The 20,035-nt window shown below is 39.3% G+C and overlaps 1 protein-coding gene across 1 annotated transcript; it reads right to left on the bottom strand.

Moving 5' to 3' along the window:
- Positions 1-11,353: 11,353 nt before the first annotated feature.
- NUP35 (nucleoporin 35) lies at positions 11,354-19,784 on the bottom strand. Its single transcript, XM_084264514.1, has 9 exons — positions 19,710-19,784; positions 18,654-18,824; positions 17,278-17,405; positions 15,574-15,634; positions 14,826-14,967; positions 14,571-14,640; positions 14,354-14,482; positions 12,323-12,490; positions 11,354-11,968 (listed from the first exon to the last, which is right to left on the bottom strand). Exons 1-9 carry the CDS (start codon positions 19,741-19,743, stop codon positions 11,891-11,893), a joined length of 981 nt encoding a protein of 326 aa, XP_084120640.1. The 5' UTR covers positions 19,744-19,784; the 3' UTR covers positions 11,354-11,890.
- Between the last annotated feature and the right edge of the window lie 251 nt (positions 19,785-20,035).

Genomic DNA, 20,035 nt, shown 5'->3' with positions numbered 1-20,035 from the left:
AGTCAGCACTATATCAAGATAGACAGCACTGCAGAAAATAATCCAATGCGTTCTTACCCAGGTGGCACTCCAATTCCAAATGTTAAAACTAATAAACCATAAAGAGCTAATGATAGAATACAGTTTACCTCTACAGTCTCACCTTGCTTAGTTTAAACTGATGTTGGATGCATTTTAAAAAGAACATATCCTTGAGAACGTACCCTGATCTATACAGGTCAGGCATTGTCAGAACACTGCTTAAGTAATCAAATAAAAACAGGTTCTGGCCTTTGTCACCTCACATTTAGACTCCCAGGAAGGAAAAAAGCTTGAATTTCAACAGCTACAATTGAATCTCTGCTTTGTGTATGTTATTTTACAAATGTACCTTCACACCTGAAAACAAGTAAAATTTTCACACAAATGCATGTAAGCACAAAGAATCAAATAGAGATTCTTAGGTACTTCCTGTTACCAAACAATTATTTTTTAGTTTTTAACATTTTTAATTCTAGTTTTTATCCAGCAATGTATCAATTGAAAATATAAGTGCTAGGCTTCCTGCAAAGCCTACAGTTATGTCAACACTACCTAAGCACACAGTTGGAACATATCCCTGAATAATTTGCCAAACGGGGCTACCATAAACGCTTACATATTTCTTCCTCAAACTGGGACTCTCAGACAGGCTGAACATGAACCTGAACTGGTCACTGCCATGAAACACAATTATCCAGGAGTGTTGTCAGGCAGTTCTATAGTGTAAGTTTAAACAAATAATAATCCAAGCAGTGTTCATTGCAACAGTGTTAAAGTATAAAATACCCCAAAAGAGTTTATTAGTACAGAAATGTATTAGAAGAAAACCCTCAATGAATTTACATAATGAACTTACACAGTAAAACACAAGAACTCTGCATCTTTTGGACCTTTGAAAATAACTGAAAGTGCTGGGCTGTCAGTTTGCTGTCTCCCTGTGACCACCTGCCTTGAGAATGATACAAGTAGCTGTGCCACCTTACTCCTCTTTCTTTGTAACTTTGTTCTTTCATTTGCTTTGAGTTTGTTTTATTTTGCTCTAAGTTCTCTTAGGACATTGAGCAGAGCAAAAATACCTACGTGCCGATGAATTACAAATATAGATATAGAATATATTTTAATATGATATAAAAGACGTAAGAGTATTTACCTATATGATTTAGTTTTCCATTACACTGAGTAGTAGGCAACTAGAATAAATCAAACCTAGGTAACCCATTATCCACACAGAACTAGATGCCTCCACGCCTTGCTCCCCAACAAGCCCAGTGCCAGGATAATTTACCAGGTTCAGCACAGCAGGACATGTGAAGCCAGCTCCCTTCTGAAGTTCAAACACCAACACTGTGAACATTTGCTCAATCTCGCTAGTAAGAAAGGCATTGGACTATATTGCAAAATAAGACCACCAGAACAAACCACCTTTCTCTTTCTTTGACATTAGCTTGACACAGAATTTGTAAACCAACATCAGATAACCTGTCTGTTGCTGTTTCAGAAGTTTTTGTTTTCATTTACTTTAACAACCTTGCCCAAGGAGTGATCCTGTGGAAGTACTCAGTCCATTGAAGAACCAGGTTCTGTTGTGCCCTTATGATGATACAGAAGCAAGACAAGACCTTATACTGCCAAAATCTGATAAAAGAAAATATAAATCTGAATGACATCACTAAACTCATGACACTATAACGGATAGATGTACACACAATCTAAATTATTCAATTTTCTAAAAAATTAGTTTCAACAGCAGATCCCCTAATTATCAGTCCCGGGTCTATTTCCTTTTTTATTTTTTGGGGGGTTTAACACAATGTCAGTTATTTGATTCAGTTATTTGCCTCTTCTAAATTATACAGGGGACACAGGTCAAAAATCCATCTAATATCACTGCTATTAACCTAAAGCTTGAAGTCAATACAGTCATTTTGGAGTACAGTGAATCAGACTTTATTGAAATTGCTACCAGAGAAAGTGACATCTTTTTCTCCCTCCATCTACTGATTAGAAGACTAACATGACTGACCAGAAACACCAAGGCGAAAAAATGCCACTGCAGGCACTCAGTTGGTAAGACCACTCCGAACAGCACCAGTGCCTCAAACGTTAGCATCCTTTTTACATTTCACGAAGTCTTTTCTCATCCTGGGAATCATTTGAAAAGATCTTTGCTCTAAACCAAACTGCCAGTACAGACAGCACATGAAATCTAGCAAAGATCTTATCTGCAGCAGTCGCTTCAGAGATCCCAATTACACACATTAAGACCAATACCCAAGACAGTCTCTTGCATTGCTTCAAGATGCCAGGTCAGGAGCTCATTACTTTTCGCAATCATCTCTGCCAACTTTCCCATCCACATAGCCGCTCCTGAGGTCAAGGCCTGCAAAGCCTGCATACACACACACTTTGTTTTTGTACAGGCTAAACAGAAGATGCAACTTGGCAGTAGGAAAGACCCCAATTTTAAGGCCACACTCCTTTACTTCGCGAAAAAAAAAAAAATACATATATAGTAATTCAGAGAGACTTAAAAATTAGAAAAAAGGAGGAAAGAAAGTTATTACATCACATCTATTTGTCACTGAAATCCAAACCCACCACAATATTCCTACCAATCTCATTCATAAACAATAAAACTTATATGTGAATACCAGGATATACATCAGTTTTGCAGGATAGCTTGGGCATTTAAATCTCAAGCTGGCAGGGCCTCTGCTGGGAGAAAACCACCCCAAGCCTGCTTTTCCCACACTCAGAAAAGCTGCATTATGCAGCTAGCACTCCAGGTAGGAGAGCATTTTTTCTTTTCTCCTTTCTGTAATATAAGATTTCTCCATTCCCTTTTATTGAGAGATTTCTATTATTTCTGCATGAGAGTAGAACTTAACCTTCACGTACGGAGTATTTGCTACTGCTCCATGACACACCAGCCCCCTTATTTGCTATTTTTATTTTCTTATTTGCTATTATTCCACAAAGATAGCTGCACTGCAGTCACAACACTCATGTACAGCTCTTGATATTTACCTGAGAGATGCTATAGTTTAAGGTGACAAAGCAGCACAAGGGTATTGCTTCTTCCTCTTTCCACAAACTTGGCTTCCTATTTGCAAATACAGAGCAAGCACAAAAGCAGTGGGCAAGAGGGGAGCAGGCACTTCCATATCATATATTACTGCACCTTCTCTTTTGCTGTAAAAATATAGCCTTAATCACTTCAGCTTTCCAGCAGAAGCTACCCAAAGATGAAGTCTTTAGAAAGAAAAAAATTGCTGATTCCTTAATGACATTAGTAACAACAGGAAGTAAAACATTCTTTGTATTAGAGTGCTAAACCAGACTTGGGTCTACCTGTTCTGTTCTGCTGCTCCAGATCTACTGTGTAATCCTGGAGTCAGTCATTTCATCTTCCAGTTCATCAGTTTCCTGAAGAACCCAATCGCCACCAGTCTCACATTTCCAGGCTTTAAGTCCTGCAGAGCAGCACCTACTTGTTCCAAAGCACTTACAAAAGGCACTACAGCAAGCAGGAGTCTAAAACTAAGAGCACTGCCACCAGAACAAATAGCTCTGCGTTCCAAGAGGTCCCAGACCTCCACACATGCTTTGAGACACTTCAGTTACCAGATAATTCCGGGGTTTTTTGCTGAAGGCAATCTTCAGTAAAGAAGATGTGATCTTAGGCCGTAGACAGAGATCCTCCTGCAAGAGGAAGATCCTTACCACATAATAGTGAACCTCTGGAAACATACACTTTTATAGTAACCTAAAGCTTCTAGCCCTCCGTGGTTTATATGACTTGCTATTCCCATGTTTTCTCCCTGCATGGTAAAAGATTGTGCAACTTGATCCCTGCCTAGAACCTAGGCAGTTAAAACATAAGAATTCACTGGTTTATCGTACAAATTGCCAGGTATCCATGTCTTTTTATACTGAGGAAGGCTTTTCCTGCTGTGCCAAGGTCAAGGCAAAAATGAGAACAGGTGTGATCTGTGAGTCTCTGAAGACAGACCACGCAAAAAGCAAAAGCTTTATATGCCCACTGAAGTACCCCTTCAGAAAGGGATAAAGGCAACGCAACGGTGGACTACAGTTTCTGCTGTAAAACATACACTGTGTTCCACAGAAAGCAAAACTATTGCCTTTGAACTTGAGCACGCAATGAATTGCGAAGAAAACCACTGGATAAAAGAGATGGACAGGATAGAAAATTGCAATCAAGAGGGAATCATGAGCAAACAACAATAACATGCAGGTTGGTAACAGATCCTCTTCCATTTTGCAACTAGCTGTAGGAAAAGTTGTTCATATACAACATGATACACATGAAACTCTAGAACTTAATCTAGACAAGCATTCTGACATAATATGCCATGTGAGGCTGCACCGGGAATTCGCTGCAGTAAGCCATATTAATTTCCTTTCAAAAGAGCTAGTTTTATATTCTCCTTGCATCACTGAATACAAAGAAAGTCTGCACCATTAGCTCAAACGGTGCTGGGCTTCTGTAGCTAAAACAAAAGAGCCAACAACCAAAAAAAAAACAAACCAAACCAAGCCATTTCACATGAAAGCTAAAATAACTTAAGAGGTACTGCCAAAAACTTGAGACTTTCCTCCAATAGCTTGTGAGCTGCCTAAGCTGCATCTACTGAGTCTTCTCTAATGTCATTAGTGCATTTGTTTGTATGAGATTATTAAAATAAGATATAACCACAGCTGTTTTAACACACTGTCAAAATCACCAACTGTTTAAGTCCTGTTATTGCATAGCTGAAGATGGTAATTTTAAGATTCCCACTAACTTTAGGAAACAAAAGTTTGAGAAAGCATTCATATGATTAAAACCAAAGTATACAAAATGTTGTGAGGCTTAAAAATGAGATTTGCAGTAAAAAGATTTTTTTGGCTCTTAATGGCTTCAGAGAGCAATTACAATACACTCTAGTTGAAATTTCAAATTCAGTTAACAGTAAAGGATCTAGTCAATGATCAGTCCTACCCAAAAGTCCAAGTCTATACACACTACTTGCAATAAAAAAGTTTCAGGGTTTGGGTGTTGGGTTGGGGGTTTATTTGAGTTTTGGTTTTTAATAATTTTTCTTCACTCCTTCTTGTCACTACACTACATCTTTGTTTTTTTCCTGCCTTGCATGCATTATGAAAAAAATAGTTTAAGTTATATCATCTGAGTAGCATCACTCACATCCAGTAACACTAACTGATCTGGAGTTAACACAGTGACTGCCAGATGTAATTTACAACGGTAGACAAATTTCAGTAGGCTAAAATACTGGTGTAGTAATGTTGCTGCAAGGAAGCTTGTAGAGCTTCAGTATATCCCTCTCACTCAGAGCGCTTTTCTGTAACAACCACTAGCATGATCTCTTTTCTTTCACTTCTGTAACAAAGCTGGCACAGCTTTAAGCAGAACCAACCTCTCCCAATCCACAATAGATTTTGTGTTTTCTGTGTATCAAACGGAACATAACACAGTTTGTGGAATCAAATCCCTACACAAAATTTTTCTCCACCCCAAAGATTATTATTAACTATGTGTGCAGTTGTTCCCAGGTCATCCTACAGGGGCTCAAATATCAGCAATTCCAGGTAGTCAGAATGATACACACAAAACCACTTCTACTTGTGAAGACTAAACCTTTCACCCAGCAAATAAAGACCTGGCACAGAATGCTAATCAAAAATATGCTAGGTAGAGAAAACAGTGAGCAGTTCTTCCACTACAAGCATTTACAGTGTTACGTCAACCATATTTCACATGCTTTCCACTTCACACAGTGCAGAGATAGCAGCTTTTTCAGAAAGAGAGGTAGCAAATTTTAGCTTGCTACTTTAATTACACTAAAAGGGGCAGAGGAAGAGTACTGAGAAAACTCAAGTCACAAATTGGGGTAACCTCATTTTTTCATGCAAGGTATTACAGCCTCATTGTTACAGTTGTGTGATATTCCTGTGCTGTAGATCTTTCAGGACCTCATCCAGTGGCGACTACACAGAGCTGGAAAAAACAAAGTTTAAGACTCAACGAGTAAGATAACTCAGTAAGGACTAAATGGTCAAAGCTGAAAACACAGGTATTACCATCACCCACTCCACTACCACACTAATATTGCAGGTCTATCTCTTCGGCTAGCTGTCTCCATAACAAAACTAAAGGTACAATTTAAATTTTAATTATGCAAGTGTCTGAACAACAGTATTTTTCAGAGAGACGCTTGAAGCCTTTAAATCAAGATGTACATTCATCCTGCGTGAGAGCAGTTTGATACTTATTCTGAAGAGCCACCACATTTGCTAGAAACTGGAAAGCAGACAAGTCTAAATAAGTGCACAGGAATAACAAGGTCTTCTTTTCAGGTTATCGTTAGCAAGAACAAAGCCCATACTACTCAATATACATGCAAGCCCCACTGATAATGCAGTCATCTGGAAAAAGTAACATAATTAATGTTAGCCTGCTCTCTAGCCTACATAAGGTTGAGCTCTGTGCAATTTTTACTTTATGACCCTCAATCCACAAATGAGCATTTTCATATGTTCACAAGCACAATTCAATTACAAGGAAAGAGAAACTGTGGCACCTAAAAATCAATAGCCCATTATAGTATCCTATGATGGACAACTTTAGCTGTATTTCATCTACTGAAACGTTGATACTACATACTATCATATTGCATGCTTTGAAAATATTGCAGACCTCCTCTCAGTTTCACTCAAGTCAGCATGGTGATTGTATCCACTAGTGCAATCCTACACAGCAAACAAATCAAATCTGCAAACTTTAAAAAAAGCTGAGAGCACAAAGTGAGAAAGCCCATTAAGTGAAACTGCCTGCTAGGTGAGAAAGTGTGATGTGAAAGGAAAGTTGGCTACTTTGTAGAAGACTGTTTTTCAATGAAGAGGAAGTTTCATTAGTTTTATGACTTCACAGAAGCAAGGTCTGACTTCTGTTCAGTCTGGATTACTGAGCATTTTTGTGCCAGAGTCTGGCAACTGAGACCAGTCCAATGAATAATGCATAGTATTAACATATTGAAAGATCTAACCAGCTTAATGATTTTATTTCACAGTGCTTTATGTCAGGACAGCCAGTTCTGCAACCATGGTTCTTTCAAGCCAACATTTAGTTGCCAGGAAGATACAGGTTTTTTTGGCAAAATCATCACAACCAGTTATCATCTTACCACTCAGAATAATTTCAGTGTGGGTTTAAACTAAAACATTCAACTACAGCACATTATCCAATAACCAATTTTGGACCATCTTCAAGTTTAAAACCAAATGGTCTATTAATAAACTACTGGATAATCCACACCACAGAAGTATCATTTCCAAGCTCTCCACAGACATCTATTTGCCAAGGTTATCCTTGCTTCAGGTACTCAAGGTTACCTTCTTCACACCAGAGCCCAGAAAGATCCTTGAAAAAGAAACAATGCTTTTTGGAACTTAGTTCTGCAGCAAGCAACTCTTCTCACAGAACACACAGGGCTCCACAGGCTATTAAACAAGATGCTAATTAGGCAGCTGACATAAACAACAAAGTAAACAAAACAAGTCACGGAAAGTTTTCAACTTTTCATACTGAAAATTCAAGTTCTCCCTTCAATAAAAGATAAGTTCATCAATTGATTTTTTACAGTAAGTTACACCAAAATCTGATGCAATAGACATCGGAGGAAAATAGAACTGAGCGTTCAGAGCAACTCCTTACTTCCACACTGTTTCTAATGATTGTCTCCAACTTCACACAAAATGACTGTATAACGAACAAAAACTAGCACTTCAGCTACAGAGATCAGAATTTTGGAGGTACTTTAACTGCATCTGCTTAAATCAGCAATAAACCCTAAGCTGAAAGTTGACCTACAAAACTAAAGAACTTGAAGAATCATGATGTTTGATGACATTATATACAAAAAAAGAATTGACAGCTTTCTGTAAACAATTTATGTTTCTCAGACATTTAATTTCAATATCAGTTTTACTTGCAGAAAAGTGCAACATGTGGCTTTGTTCATAGAAGCACTTTGTACACATTACACAAAACGATACTTGTATCAAAGGATTCCTTAATAGAAGGCCAAAAACATTTAACAAAATTATTAATTATGCATTCATTTTTAAAGGTAACTTCACCAACTGAATTCTTATTTAAAAACACGAACAGAAGTTCGACAGTCAGTACTGTTCACACTCTGATACTTTCAGAGACATAGACCACATCAAAAGAACACCTTTTACTCATCCAAGCGGGGGTGGGGGGGGGTGGAGCAGCATTACCACAGAGCCAGAGGACTGATGTTTTTACTGACGATCCAGAATGTTTATTCCAGAGCCTTCTCACCTGCAGTCTAAAATTCAATAAACAAACTTCTGATTCAAAGTTGTGTGTCTGAAAACAAACTGAACTGGCACACAAACAACAACTGAATAAATCACTATTCAAAACATTTAACCAGGGCATTTTCACAGACTCATCTGGGGTCTGGTCACCTACAGGCAAATTAAACAACACTGATCCAAGTCTTGTATGTTTGCAAGTGTACTCAGGCTATTAGAAAACAGTGACTGTGTTCTTACAAAATGGATTTTGTGGTATATTCTGCTAAAATATCATTTGGTCGATTTATCCATCTCAGAATGAAGATGAGAATACCAGCAAGATTTTAAATAAAGCTTTAGTATTTAATTGAAGCAATATTTAAAAGTCTGAACTATTCCCAAATTAAGATATTTAGTAAATTCATCTTTGTCCTTTCTTTTATTATGAAAACACGTCAACTAAAACATTTGAGCACTGCTATACTCACAGTACTGTTTATGCACTTCCTAACTAAAGTATCATTAGGATACCAGACTCCATTCAATAGCACTGAAACTTCATTAAAGTTCCAAAGAGCTGTCACACAGTGGAGGCAGATGCCTACAGCTTGGGAGGCAGACATAATGTACTCTAACATTCGATCTTCATTTTATGTTACAGTCCACGGATTAGCCAAATATTTATTACCCACTTCTAAAGTTACTAGAAAGCTTAATTGCTGAGAGGTGGAAAAGAAAAAGGACAAAACTAAACACTATCTCCAAGTTACAAAATTCTTTAAAAAGAAAAAAAAACAGTTAAAATTACCACTGACAACATCACAAAGCCTTCTAGAACTTAAACATATGCATTTATTCACTAAGTGAATTAGATCCCCAAGAAACATGCTTATGACTGAGGCAGACAACAGAAAAATACAAAACTAAAGCCATAACACTTGTGAAAAATGTATTTCGCAGTCTTACAAGAAACCCCATGCAAGTGAAACCAAAACTGAGTTTCATGAGCATGGCACACATCACTAGCTGAAGTCAGTAACTTTGGTTTAATATAAAGCACATCTAGTCACAGTAAGAAGAGAAACCTTCCATACTGCAAAGCAGCAGGTACAGAGCTAACAGGAAGAATTGGATTTTTAAGTGCAATGCTTCCTAACACCAGTAGCTAGCCAGCCTTGGAAAAGTTTTTTTGAAGACTTCCCAAGTGTTTCAGAGACTCTTCACACATGTACCTCTCAATATCCCCTGACTTTTCACACATGGCCCCTGTACACTCATACAATTAATAATGATATTATCTGCAACGTGTTGCAACAAAGCTGTGCAGCAGTTTGTGCAGTGTGGGACTGCAATGGTCTCACATTTAGAAAGCCCAAATCATTAATGCCATGGTTTAACTCATGGTCAAGACTAAGACACTATGTTAAGCCATCAGTAAGTTAAGACATCAGTCTTTACCAGCAGAAGCCACAAGAAGAAAGCTTCTTAATAGTATTGTCCAGAAATACAGATTTCTGTGTTCTAAACTTTCTTCTCCAATTTACTACCTCCAGAACAAAGTAAACACTATTCCACTGCTCCCAGGGGTTTTCACTTCACAGGTAGCTGCAATGTCCTATTAGCAAAATCATTCCTAAAGCAATGACAAACAAGAGATTAAGGTAAACAACTGGGGAAAGGCCCAATAACCTAAGTCCAGTACTTATTGGTAAAATAGGTCAGCCTATCTACTGACTTTGGCTCCAACTCCTTCCTTTTGTATCTAGCTTCAGACTTAGTTTATCTCAGTTCAATCCTGTTCTTCATCACTTCACTAAACTAAACCCTACGTATGTCATTATGTCTGAAGCACACTAGAAGCATATTTTGCAAAGCAATTAACAGAACAAGAATTCAGCTGAACTACTTATTTTGTTTCTGAAGTAATCTGCATAACATTTTCCACCAAGAAAGAGACAGATATATTCTGAGAAAAGTGGTTCAGGTATTAATGAGTTTTGAGCAGCTTCCTTCAACCAAAAGTAAATGGGTGAGTATCAAGCAATAATCCCAAAACATCAGCCAGCAAATATAGTAAAATGTGTATAACAAAAAAAATCTGCCTGCAGGTAGCTGACTTCGAAAGCACACAGTGAAGCACAAAGCACCCTGAGGTAGAAACCTGGCTTCTCACTACATGCTTTGGGGATTTTACTCAGGACCATCTCCAGTTTAATCCTTTAAACCAGATGCCTGTTAGCATCTGAAGAACATTAGGCACGCTCCTCAACTAATCTGTCAATCTAATTTCATCAGAGAAATGCAATTAAAGAACTTTGAGACCACGCTGCAGTTTGGAGCAAAGCACAGAAATAAGTATGACTGGATAGCGACCTAACACTACTGGCCCAAACTAAAACAGTGATGTTGACCCAAACTAACACGGCCACAAAATTTAAAAAGTAATCGTTCCATGTACTTTCCCAAGTATTGAAGAAAAAAATTGCACTCTCCCCAGGTGAGTGAGACCATTACCTTAAGGGCTATGAGCTTACATGACACACTCAATTACTTGAGAGGCTCATACCCAGAATAAAACTTCAAGGGGAGAAATTAAAAAAATACCCAAACCCAAAACACAACACACCATTCAGCCAATGCCTTGGAGAAAATTTCTTAGAAGAGTCTTGAAATGAAAGCAGCTCTGGTCACTAACACATTGCACTTTTCTATTCAGCTATTTCAGCTGAACATTTTATAGCTTAAAATGCTGTAGTCTGTTACCAGTTAAGTGCACGCTGCAGTAAAATACCCATGGAGACGACATTTAAACATTTGCTAGTTTCAACACCAGTTGGTACCAAAAATCAGTAGCATCTGCTCTGTCGATAACACTTTCACAAATATTAGGCAGCATCATATTTAACCGTTAACAGTACTGTAAAAAGGTTTTCCTAACAGAAATCGCACTTGCTTTAAAAACAACCTAAGAAAAACTTAACTTTATTTAGCTTTATTAATAAAAGAAGTTAAGAGGTTGATATGACACTGAGACCACTATGCCAAAGATACTTATAAAGCAGCTATGAATCCTAATTAAAATCACATATACTAAGAACAGTCCCTGTCCCTGGGAGCCAGTTGTGCCTAACATTCTTTCTGCAAGTAGCCCACCATCTTTTCAGAAAACAAATAACACCATTGAAGGTATCAGTAAATAAAACTGCCATTTTAAACTTTTCCAACTTACTGGGAAGTAATTCACAGAAAGGTATTACAGAGGAAAACTCAGTGCTGATATTTTTTCTACAATAAAGCAATCAGAGCACAAATGGGAAAGACAGACTTGTATTTATATTTGCTCCGTTTTTAATACCACGTGTACGTTGCCATCATGTAAAGTGCAAGCTACATGTCTGCTGAATTAACTGAAGGCATAACAGGTGTGATGCAAGTTAAAATACTGCCACCAGTAGTTATACAACTAACCACGGATGACACTAGCAAACCCTGACCCACTTAGTGTGTTACTTCCTCTTGTATATTACCAGCCAAACACATATTCCATTGCCTTAGATACAATGCTTTCATCTTTCCTAGGAGTTTGTCTGTCAGAAACCACCTAGAAGGCAGAGAGAAAGAAGAGAGAAAATTAAGAGAATCAGTCAACATATAGTTAATTCTTTTTATACTAACCAAGTTCGTTTAAGTGGTACTATATTTTAAGAAAATATGTCTGAATGATTTTCAAAACAAGCCATTAACCTCTGGAAGAACAACAAGCTATTAATTTATTATTTTTAATTACTATTTTAGAGACTGAACAGACTGAGTTTGTACTTGAACTGCATCTTTACAGACACACTAGGAGAAGATAAAGGCTAAGGTCACATTGAAGTTAATGTGTGCATATAGCCTTTCACAACTATGGGGGGACAGCCCAAAGAAACACATGTTTCTCTTTCTCCTAAAATACCTGATAGTCACTTGTGGAAGCTTTGTACGCTGTTGCAAGAGGTCTCATTGTTGAAATCCTTGTAGTATTATTTGCAGGTTGTACTGGTGTGCCAACAGATTTTGTAGGTGGAGTGAAAACTGAAAATGCTGAGGATGTAGAGTTTCTCTCAGAGTTCTCCATTACACCCTTAAAAAGACATTTAATATAATGTAAACAAATACTAAAAACAGTATTTCAACCTTTATTATCTAGAATTGTTTGATAAAATACATTCACATCTCAAAGTGCATGAAGACCACAGGTAAATTGCCTGTCATTACAGAGCACATGAGTACACACCACCACCAAGCCTGTTCCTCCCTTCAGTCATTATGTGTTTGATTATGCTACCGCAAAGCAGTGGAAGGTTGTAACCCTTTCATGCTATGTGCTAAGTGTCAGCCAAGTTTGAAACAGTTTGTAAAACTTGCAACAAACTTGCAATTAGTAAGTAACTTTTTAAGTTACTACAATAAAGGAGTAACTTCTTTCAGACCCTTTGAGCTAAGTACCATACATCCCCCAAGTACTTTGAAATCACCCTGTCCATACAGGATCATCTCCAACCCCTTACCAACTTGCAATTTTTGCTCAGATTCAACTTGCCAAGGATTTTCACTCAGTCCCCTCAGCAAATTAAGGAATCAGAAGGCTTCATTTTACTAGCTTGAGGAAGGAATGCATGTAAAAGGGAAGAGGCAGCAAATGACTTGATGGGAACCCCAAGTTCCACAAGAACCTAAAGAAAACAGGAGGGGAAATGACAACCAGCCTGTGGAGATGCTATTTGCTGCATTTGGACTCAGTGGACCACCAGCCTAAAGACAGCAAAGACTCAGAAGCACACCTGGAAGGAGACAAGCTTTCCAAAACACAAGATAGGTTTGGTGTCCAATGTGGGTAGCATCTGACTCTGCTCAACATAAGGGGGACCCATGGAACTGATACCTAGAAGCCTAAGCACTGATGTCAAACCTATCGTATATGGTTTTCCATAAGATAATAAGAATTCAAAAGCCTGAGAATTCAGATGCCTGGCATATTTAAATGCTTTCAATCATTACTTCTCGAGTTTAGCATATAGGCAATTCAGTTATTGATAGAAACAGGATACCAAAATACAAATAAGCTAAGAGAAGGCCAGAAGCCCTACCCTCAAGAAGCCCACAGAGGACAGGGGCACCAAAATACATTTGTTTCTGAATTGTAATCAGTGTAAGAAACATTTCTAACTGATAAAATTTTAAGTAATTACAAGCTCATTTTCTAGAGCTGCCTTCCCCAAATGGTTTACATTTGAAAGCTCACAATTACTTACCTGAACTACCAAAGAAAACCTGTCATTTGCTTAAGTTAATGCACAGTACCCAATGCAAAGTGCTGCAAGAATTAACCATCAGAGCACTGTTAACACCTAGAAACTACTAGCTTGAGATAAAAATCAGACTGAAATACAGTCATGCCACTGTGCCCCAGCCACTACTTACAAGAGAGGGACATGATTTTGTATGGGTAGGTGGGAGAACATGACCAGGACCATCTTTGCTAACAGATTTTCAGTCTGATGTACTAAGATAAACTGAAAAGCCAGAATCAGATTAAGTCACATTAAAAAAAAAAAGAAGGGACAATTAGAAGCAGTAAGAGTCTTAATCTGCCATCACACATTTATTGCTACCTCTAAACACCACAAATTCCAGTCTGGAAAATTATTTTTTATCAGCTGTCTCGTCAGTCAGGATTTCACTTTGTATCTTGTACACCAATATAATTCTGTGCATTACAACTTCCAAGGAGCACAGAGATTTCTCATAAGGATCCTTCTCAGCAGAACATTTTATCAAATACTTAAACAAAAGCTCACATAAGTTATAATAAACTATCCCTACATAACTGAACTATCTATGCTTTGCAATTCAAGACGAGAAAAATTTAAGAGGTCTAGACAAATAAAGATGAAGCCCAAAAGCAGAGTGGCTTTTATTTAAATAAAAGCAGGCATTAACTTACTTTATCTATACATGGCTTCACTCCAATCATGATAGATTCACCAAAAATTCTTCCATCTTTGCTTAAGGCTTTACGAGCTTGCAGCTTAGACTGATATCGAATATGCATCCAGTTTCCTGTGTTGGACATCTGCATGAGATTGTGAAAATTGGAAAAGTTAGCTTTTTAAAGAATGAGCCAGAAAGCTTGAGACTTATTTCTGAAAGTAAAGACATACCACATGTTTTAATATGTTTCCATACTGAGCAAACTGCAGAAGAATATACGAAGCTGAAGCTTGAGGAAATCTGAAAGACAAAAAAAATAATTCATGTAGTTTAAGAATTCTGCTGATAAAATACAACCCTAGAACTCCACAAGACAAGTGCACTAATGCCATTTTAGAAGCAGTGACTTGAAGAATCTTATGTCCAAGTACTTCTTTCCAGTGACTTCACTCACCTCTTTTCTAATACTTAGGAAATCAACTTACCCAAATACAGTAACCCATGTGTCATCTAGTTGATCTTCTGAAGTCAGGGAATCACCCTGAGTATAGAAAGGATCTAGCTGAGCAGGAGATAGAGTAGTCTTCCTAGGCTGCCCAATACTTGCAGGACTGAACACATTTGAAGCTGTTAAATAGAAAAAGCATTGTTTAACAAAATACTTTTGCAAGACAGGTAAGCCTAAGAGTTTATGGAATAAATTCAGTACCAAACATTTCACTTGTACATAAAAGAGCTTGATGGAGATTTACTTGCACACACAAACATTAAGTCAATCCAGACTTTGTATCTGCAAGCACAATGGGAAGTTTTATGACTAGCAATCTAGCTTTCTCCTTGACCTCCACACACCAGCAGCTTAATACAGAAGCCCAATAGGAACAAGACAGCAGAATTAAGCTTAGCCAGAAGCCATGGGTTCACACACAAGATAGGAAACCTTATGAAGCTGGAAGGCAACCCATCAAGCTCAGCTGCTTCACTCAAGTACAACCACTTGCACGCCCAGCTCAACAACAAGTTTTAAATAAGGAATAATGTTTATTAAAATTCAGTCAGTCTCAGTGTGCAAATTTATTTCCTACTCGCATCCGCATACCTTTTGAAAAGCTAATAAAGACACAACTCCTTAAATTAGCAACAAGGAGTTCGTGTAGCTTGAACAGTGATGATTTCTGCATATTAAGGAAAAGCCATAAGAAAACAGATTATCTATTTTGCCAGGATATCTACCTGTTCCAGGAGTTGATGGCATAGTTCCAACCAGTGGGCTCTGTGTTAGAGAAAAGCTGCCCTGCATTAAAACACAGAAAGGAACAAATCGTTCTTACAGGCACAATTCTAAGATCAGAAGAGATCATTTTCAGGTACCTTAAACATCAGAAAATAGTATTAACTGTTTGCCTTACGTTATTCCTAATTTTTAAGAGTACGAGCAAACAGGAGTATATTTAACACAAGTTCATTAAAAGTTCTTAATAAAAAGTTACTAGACAATATTTTTACATTCTAGCACCTAGATCAGCAGATAGCCTGGACATCCAGTAGACCTCAACTATGACATTCTGGAATCTCCGTCTGATTCCTAAGCCTTAGAAGAGAAAGCAGTTAACTTTCCTGATCAGAGGCTTAAATGCAAGTATTAGAGCTAGTATGGGAATACAAAGCAAACTACAGAATGGAAGCACCACAAGCAACAGTGTTAGGGTTCTGTCTATAGTGTTCTCTTATCTACCAAGAGAGAGCTACCAGCATGCGAGAAGAAAGCTTATCTAGGCTTAGGGTACCTTTAGGTAACAGTAACTGAAAAATCCTTTACCTAACGCCAATCACACATGCTTTGTGACAGCAAGTAGCTTTAGGTATTGACACTCAAAATCTTTAACTTCTTAGAAGCAGGCATCTTACTATTGCCTTAGTATAATTCACACATTCACATACATCCTGATGGAAAGGATGCCAGTATCATAAGCTACCAGCATCTGATTTTGCAGTGTCTAAAGAGCTTAGAAGTCATGGGAGCATTACCCACCCAGTATTGCTCTTTGCTAGACCTACTTTCCCTATCAACTACTTGGAAAGTATACTTTGGCTTTTGGCTGCCCAAAGTTTGGCGTTTTGGGGTTTTTTTTAAAACATGGAATGATTTCAACATCCAAAACAATTTTAGTGTATTTTTAGCCTGAAAATCATGGTATTTCTTAGATACAAGATTAAACAAACTGAAATATCTGTGGACCTACCAGCATACATTCTGACAGTGCTTTTTTGAGTAACTACTCCTTTAACACAGTATTGGATTCTGCCCTTCACAGAGAACTTGAACTTTCATAATAAACTTTTCAGAAGGCAACAATGAATAGAAAGCAAAAAGCCTTCTTGCAACAAAAGAATCATGTGCACTGAGAAAAAGCCTACTAACTCTTGACTGCTCAGCTAAGTAGAAGAGCTTATTATTAGAATAACCTTCCTAGAAATTGTACTGCTGCTCTTGGAAAACTAACCACACATCCCTACCCAAATTTTGATTAAGTATTTTACTAAGCAAAATACTCCTTTTTCAGTAAGCGCCTCTACTGCCTGCTAAAATAAAACAGGTATTTGAGGCCTTCCTTCCAGCAATCAGCAGCCCAGTAAATTTACAAGAAGGTGAAGAGCTGCAACAAGCCTTTGTTTGTCATGTAGGAAGCATATTTGAGTTTGCATTTTTCATTTTATACAGAATCAAAAAATCAGTAACAACTGCAGATAGCTCCACAACTGCTGCTCTCATTTAGACTACATAGGAACAGACACACCAAACATCCAACAGCAGCATGATGTGGAGACTGACCAGTCATTTTGCCACAGCAGTTTATACAACTGAGTTAAAGAATTCACCGAAGCAATAAGCTACCTCACATCATGTGTTAATAGGCCAGCACAGAAGCCACTTACTGGTCTTCTTGAGGTTAGAGGTGTCGATCCAAGTCCAGGACTAGATAATTCATCATAAATGCTCCTAACTGGTGGAGCGCCACTTTTATCTTTATGCGTAGGGACTACTGGTTGTGGGGGAGATCCTCCTGCAATCAAAAGGAACATAAGAAAAACACGAGGAAACACAATTTTACTCCACTGCTACTTGTTCTTGAAATTTCAAGAGTAAATTCAGCCATGAAAGACTGTTGATTGCTTCACTGGGGGCTATCAAACTGTTCGGGTTTGCAGGTTCCACATGAGAATATCACATAGGTGTCATAGACAAGCATCATCTAAAACTTTTAACCTCTCTTTAATCCAGTATATTCATTACTTCCAGGCACTTGCTCTTTTTTTTTTAATTTCTGAACATAGCTACCTATTCCTATTTCCTTGTTTCAGAGACTACCCTCCCTGAGAGAAAGATGCAAAAGCAAAGTCTGTAAGACGTGAGACATTCTATATACTAAAGGATCACACCAAAATGCACACGGACATTGCATACTGTGCCACATTTCCACTGTCCAAATTACCTTCCCCTACATGTAATTTCATATTATAAAAACTTGAGAGCAGGAACTACCTTGCACTTGGACAGGATAAAGTTAAGCCAGCTCCCATTTTGTAAACTTGAGGACTTCCAGTATAACTGTGAACTAAACTGACCAAAAGATCAAGACTTATCTCTACGCTACACTGCACAGATTTACCCTGTGGGTTTACCTCAGGGGAAAAAAAAAAAAAAAAAAAAAAAAAAGGATTTTGACTTTTTTACTTGCAAAACATCTCGAAAATAAGTTTTTCCAAAGTACTTTACAACCCTAAATTCTGAGCTTCAGGACTCCACTCTGAACTGTTTAACACATCCAAGAACTATTACAGTGTATTATATAAAGCCTTCTTCCATCAAGGTTTTCAGTTTGATTACCTAATCCCTCATTTTGCGAGGCCTATGTAAGTATCTTACTTATTCCTCCTTTTTGAGGATTGACTCTCTAAGGCTCTAATACAGCCTTTTAAAAACCATTACATGAAATTCACATTACTCTTATATTTCATATATATTTTCCTCAAGAGCCTTGGGGGTGGGGGGGGAGGTAGGGAAGGCAGATAAGAGCAAGAAGCAGACAAATCGCCATGCTTAAAACACTTCTTAAATTTAAGCCTACTTGGAAGAAGTTAGCCAAACTTCAAAGAATACACTTGAAAACTCCATTTATTCTATGGGCTGAGTTTGGTTACAGAAAGTTATAAAGCTACAAGACACAAAGTCTTCAACAGTCATGCAGAGCAATAGCACAACCCAATTTTTTACTTTCAGGACAACTTTTCAGCATTTAACAATTTCTGACCTGCAAGCAGAGGAGATCTCATTTCCACTACACCAACTGAAGGACCACTTAAGCTACGCGGTTGCGGAGTCACTGGTGCAGGTAAATCGCCCATCAAGAACCCAGGAAGAAACTGAGCACTAGCTCCCATTTTTGGAGATGTCGGGGAACCAAGAGTCATTGGCTCAGCTCCTGCATTAACAAAAACAAAATTTTAAAGCATGGAAGAAGACAAATGATCTCGCTTTGTGCTTAGCTTAAATAGTGGTTCTATTAAGAAAACAACACACACAATAAAACAATATGCACTAAGCAACTACATTCTAACCATTTATTTTCCAAGCAAAGCTTATTACAGCATTGAATTTTAACAACTGCAAGAACTGCCATGCTTAATCCTTGGAACAGAAACTTTAAGATTTAAGTACACTGCTTTGGTTACCGGTGGATTTCTGGCTTTGAGAGCAAGTTTGGTTGTTTTAAAGGCGTTTCCTACGTCAGAACAATCACACCCAGGTCGGGCTCTCCTCCCCCGCCGGGCGGATCCCCACCTTAGCCAGAACACGCTCCGGCAGAGCGCCGCGGATTCCCGGGAGCCAAACACGGTTTCCCCGCGGCCCTGCCGCCAGGGCCGGCCTCGCCAGACCCGAGGAGCCCTAGGATATCCGTGTTTCAGTTACGGAACACAGTCCACGGAGCGCCGGCTGCCCGCTTTAACCTCACGCTCCCTTTCGCTTTCCCTCAACGGAAGACGCCCATGGCGGCGCGGTCTCCCACCTCTTACTCAGCCCGACGGCGGCCGGGCTGCCCCCACGCTGTGTCCGTCCCACCGGCCACTCGAGCCGGGCACGGCCACCGGCCCCGGCCCCAGCCCCAATCCCACCACCGAGTCAGAAAAACGCGGACAGCACCAGAAAAAGGAGCCGGGCAGCCATGACCGGACAGAACCGACCGCTGAGGCACCTTGCGCCCTCCAACGGCCCAGCGCGCGAGGGGCGAGGCGGCGCCCGACGAAGCCAAAGGGGACACGACACCAGGACACGAGCGGGAAAGGGGAGGCCCTACAGCTCGGCTCACCTGCGGCCGGCAGCTCCATCGCGAAAGTGGCCATGTAGGCCTGGACGGCGGGAAGAGGCCCGGCAGCAGCTTCGCCGGGCGCTTTCAAACGGAGCGGAACTTCCGCCCGCCGTCACTTCCCACCCACCGCCCTGTGAGCGGCCCCGCCCGGGAGGGCGTGTGGTGCTGCGGGGCGGTGGCTGTTGCCTCACAGAGGGGAGGGCTCCGCCAGCCGCGCCTCGTCCATCTTCAGCCGCGGTTGGTCCGCCGAGGCGGTGGAGGAGGCTCGCCGGGCGAGGGCCGGCGTCCCGCAGCTTTCCTCGCCTCACGGCCCCCGCGGGCGACCG

Source organism: Gallinula chloropus (assembly GCF_964237585.1).
Source record: "Gallinula chloropus genome assembly, chromosome: 5".
Taxonomy (NCBI): domain Eukaryota; kingdom Metazoa; phylum Chordata; class Aves; order Gruiformes; family Rallidae; genus Gallinula; species Gallinula chloropus.
This window is presented reverse-complemented; position numbering and strand designations above follow the sequence as displayed.

Coding starts and splice junctions, on each gene's coding strand:
- NUP35 (XM_084264514.1), bottom strand. CDS start 19,743: ATGGCCACTTTCGCGATGGAGCTGCCGGCCGCAG. Junction 17,406..18,653: donor GAGATCTCCTCTGCTTGCAG/GTCAGAAATTGT, acceptor TTTTGATTGCAG/GAGGATCTCCCCCACAACCA. Junction 14,641..14,825: donor ACATGGGTTACTGTATTTGG/GTAAGTTGATTT, acceptor TTTGTCTTTCAG/ATTTCCTCAAGCTTCAGCTT.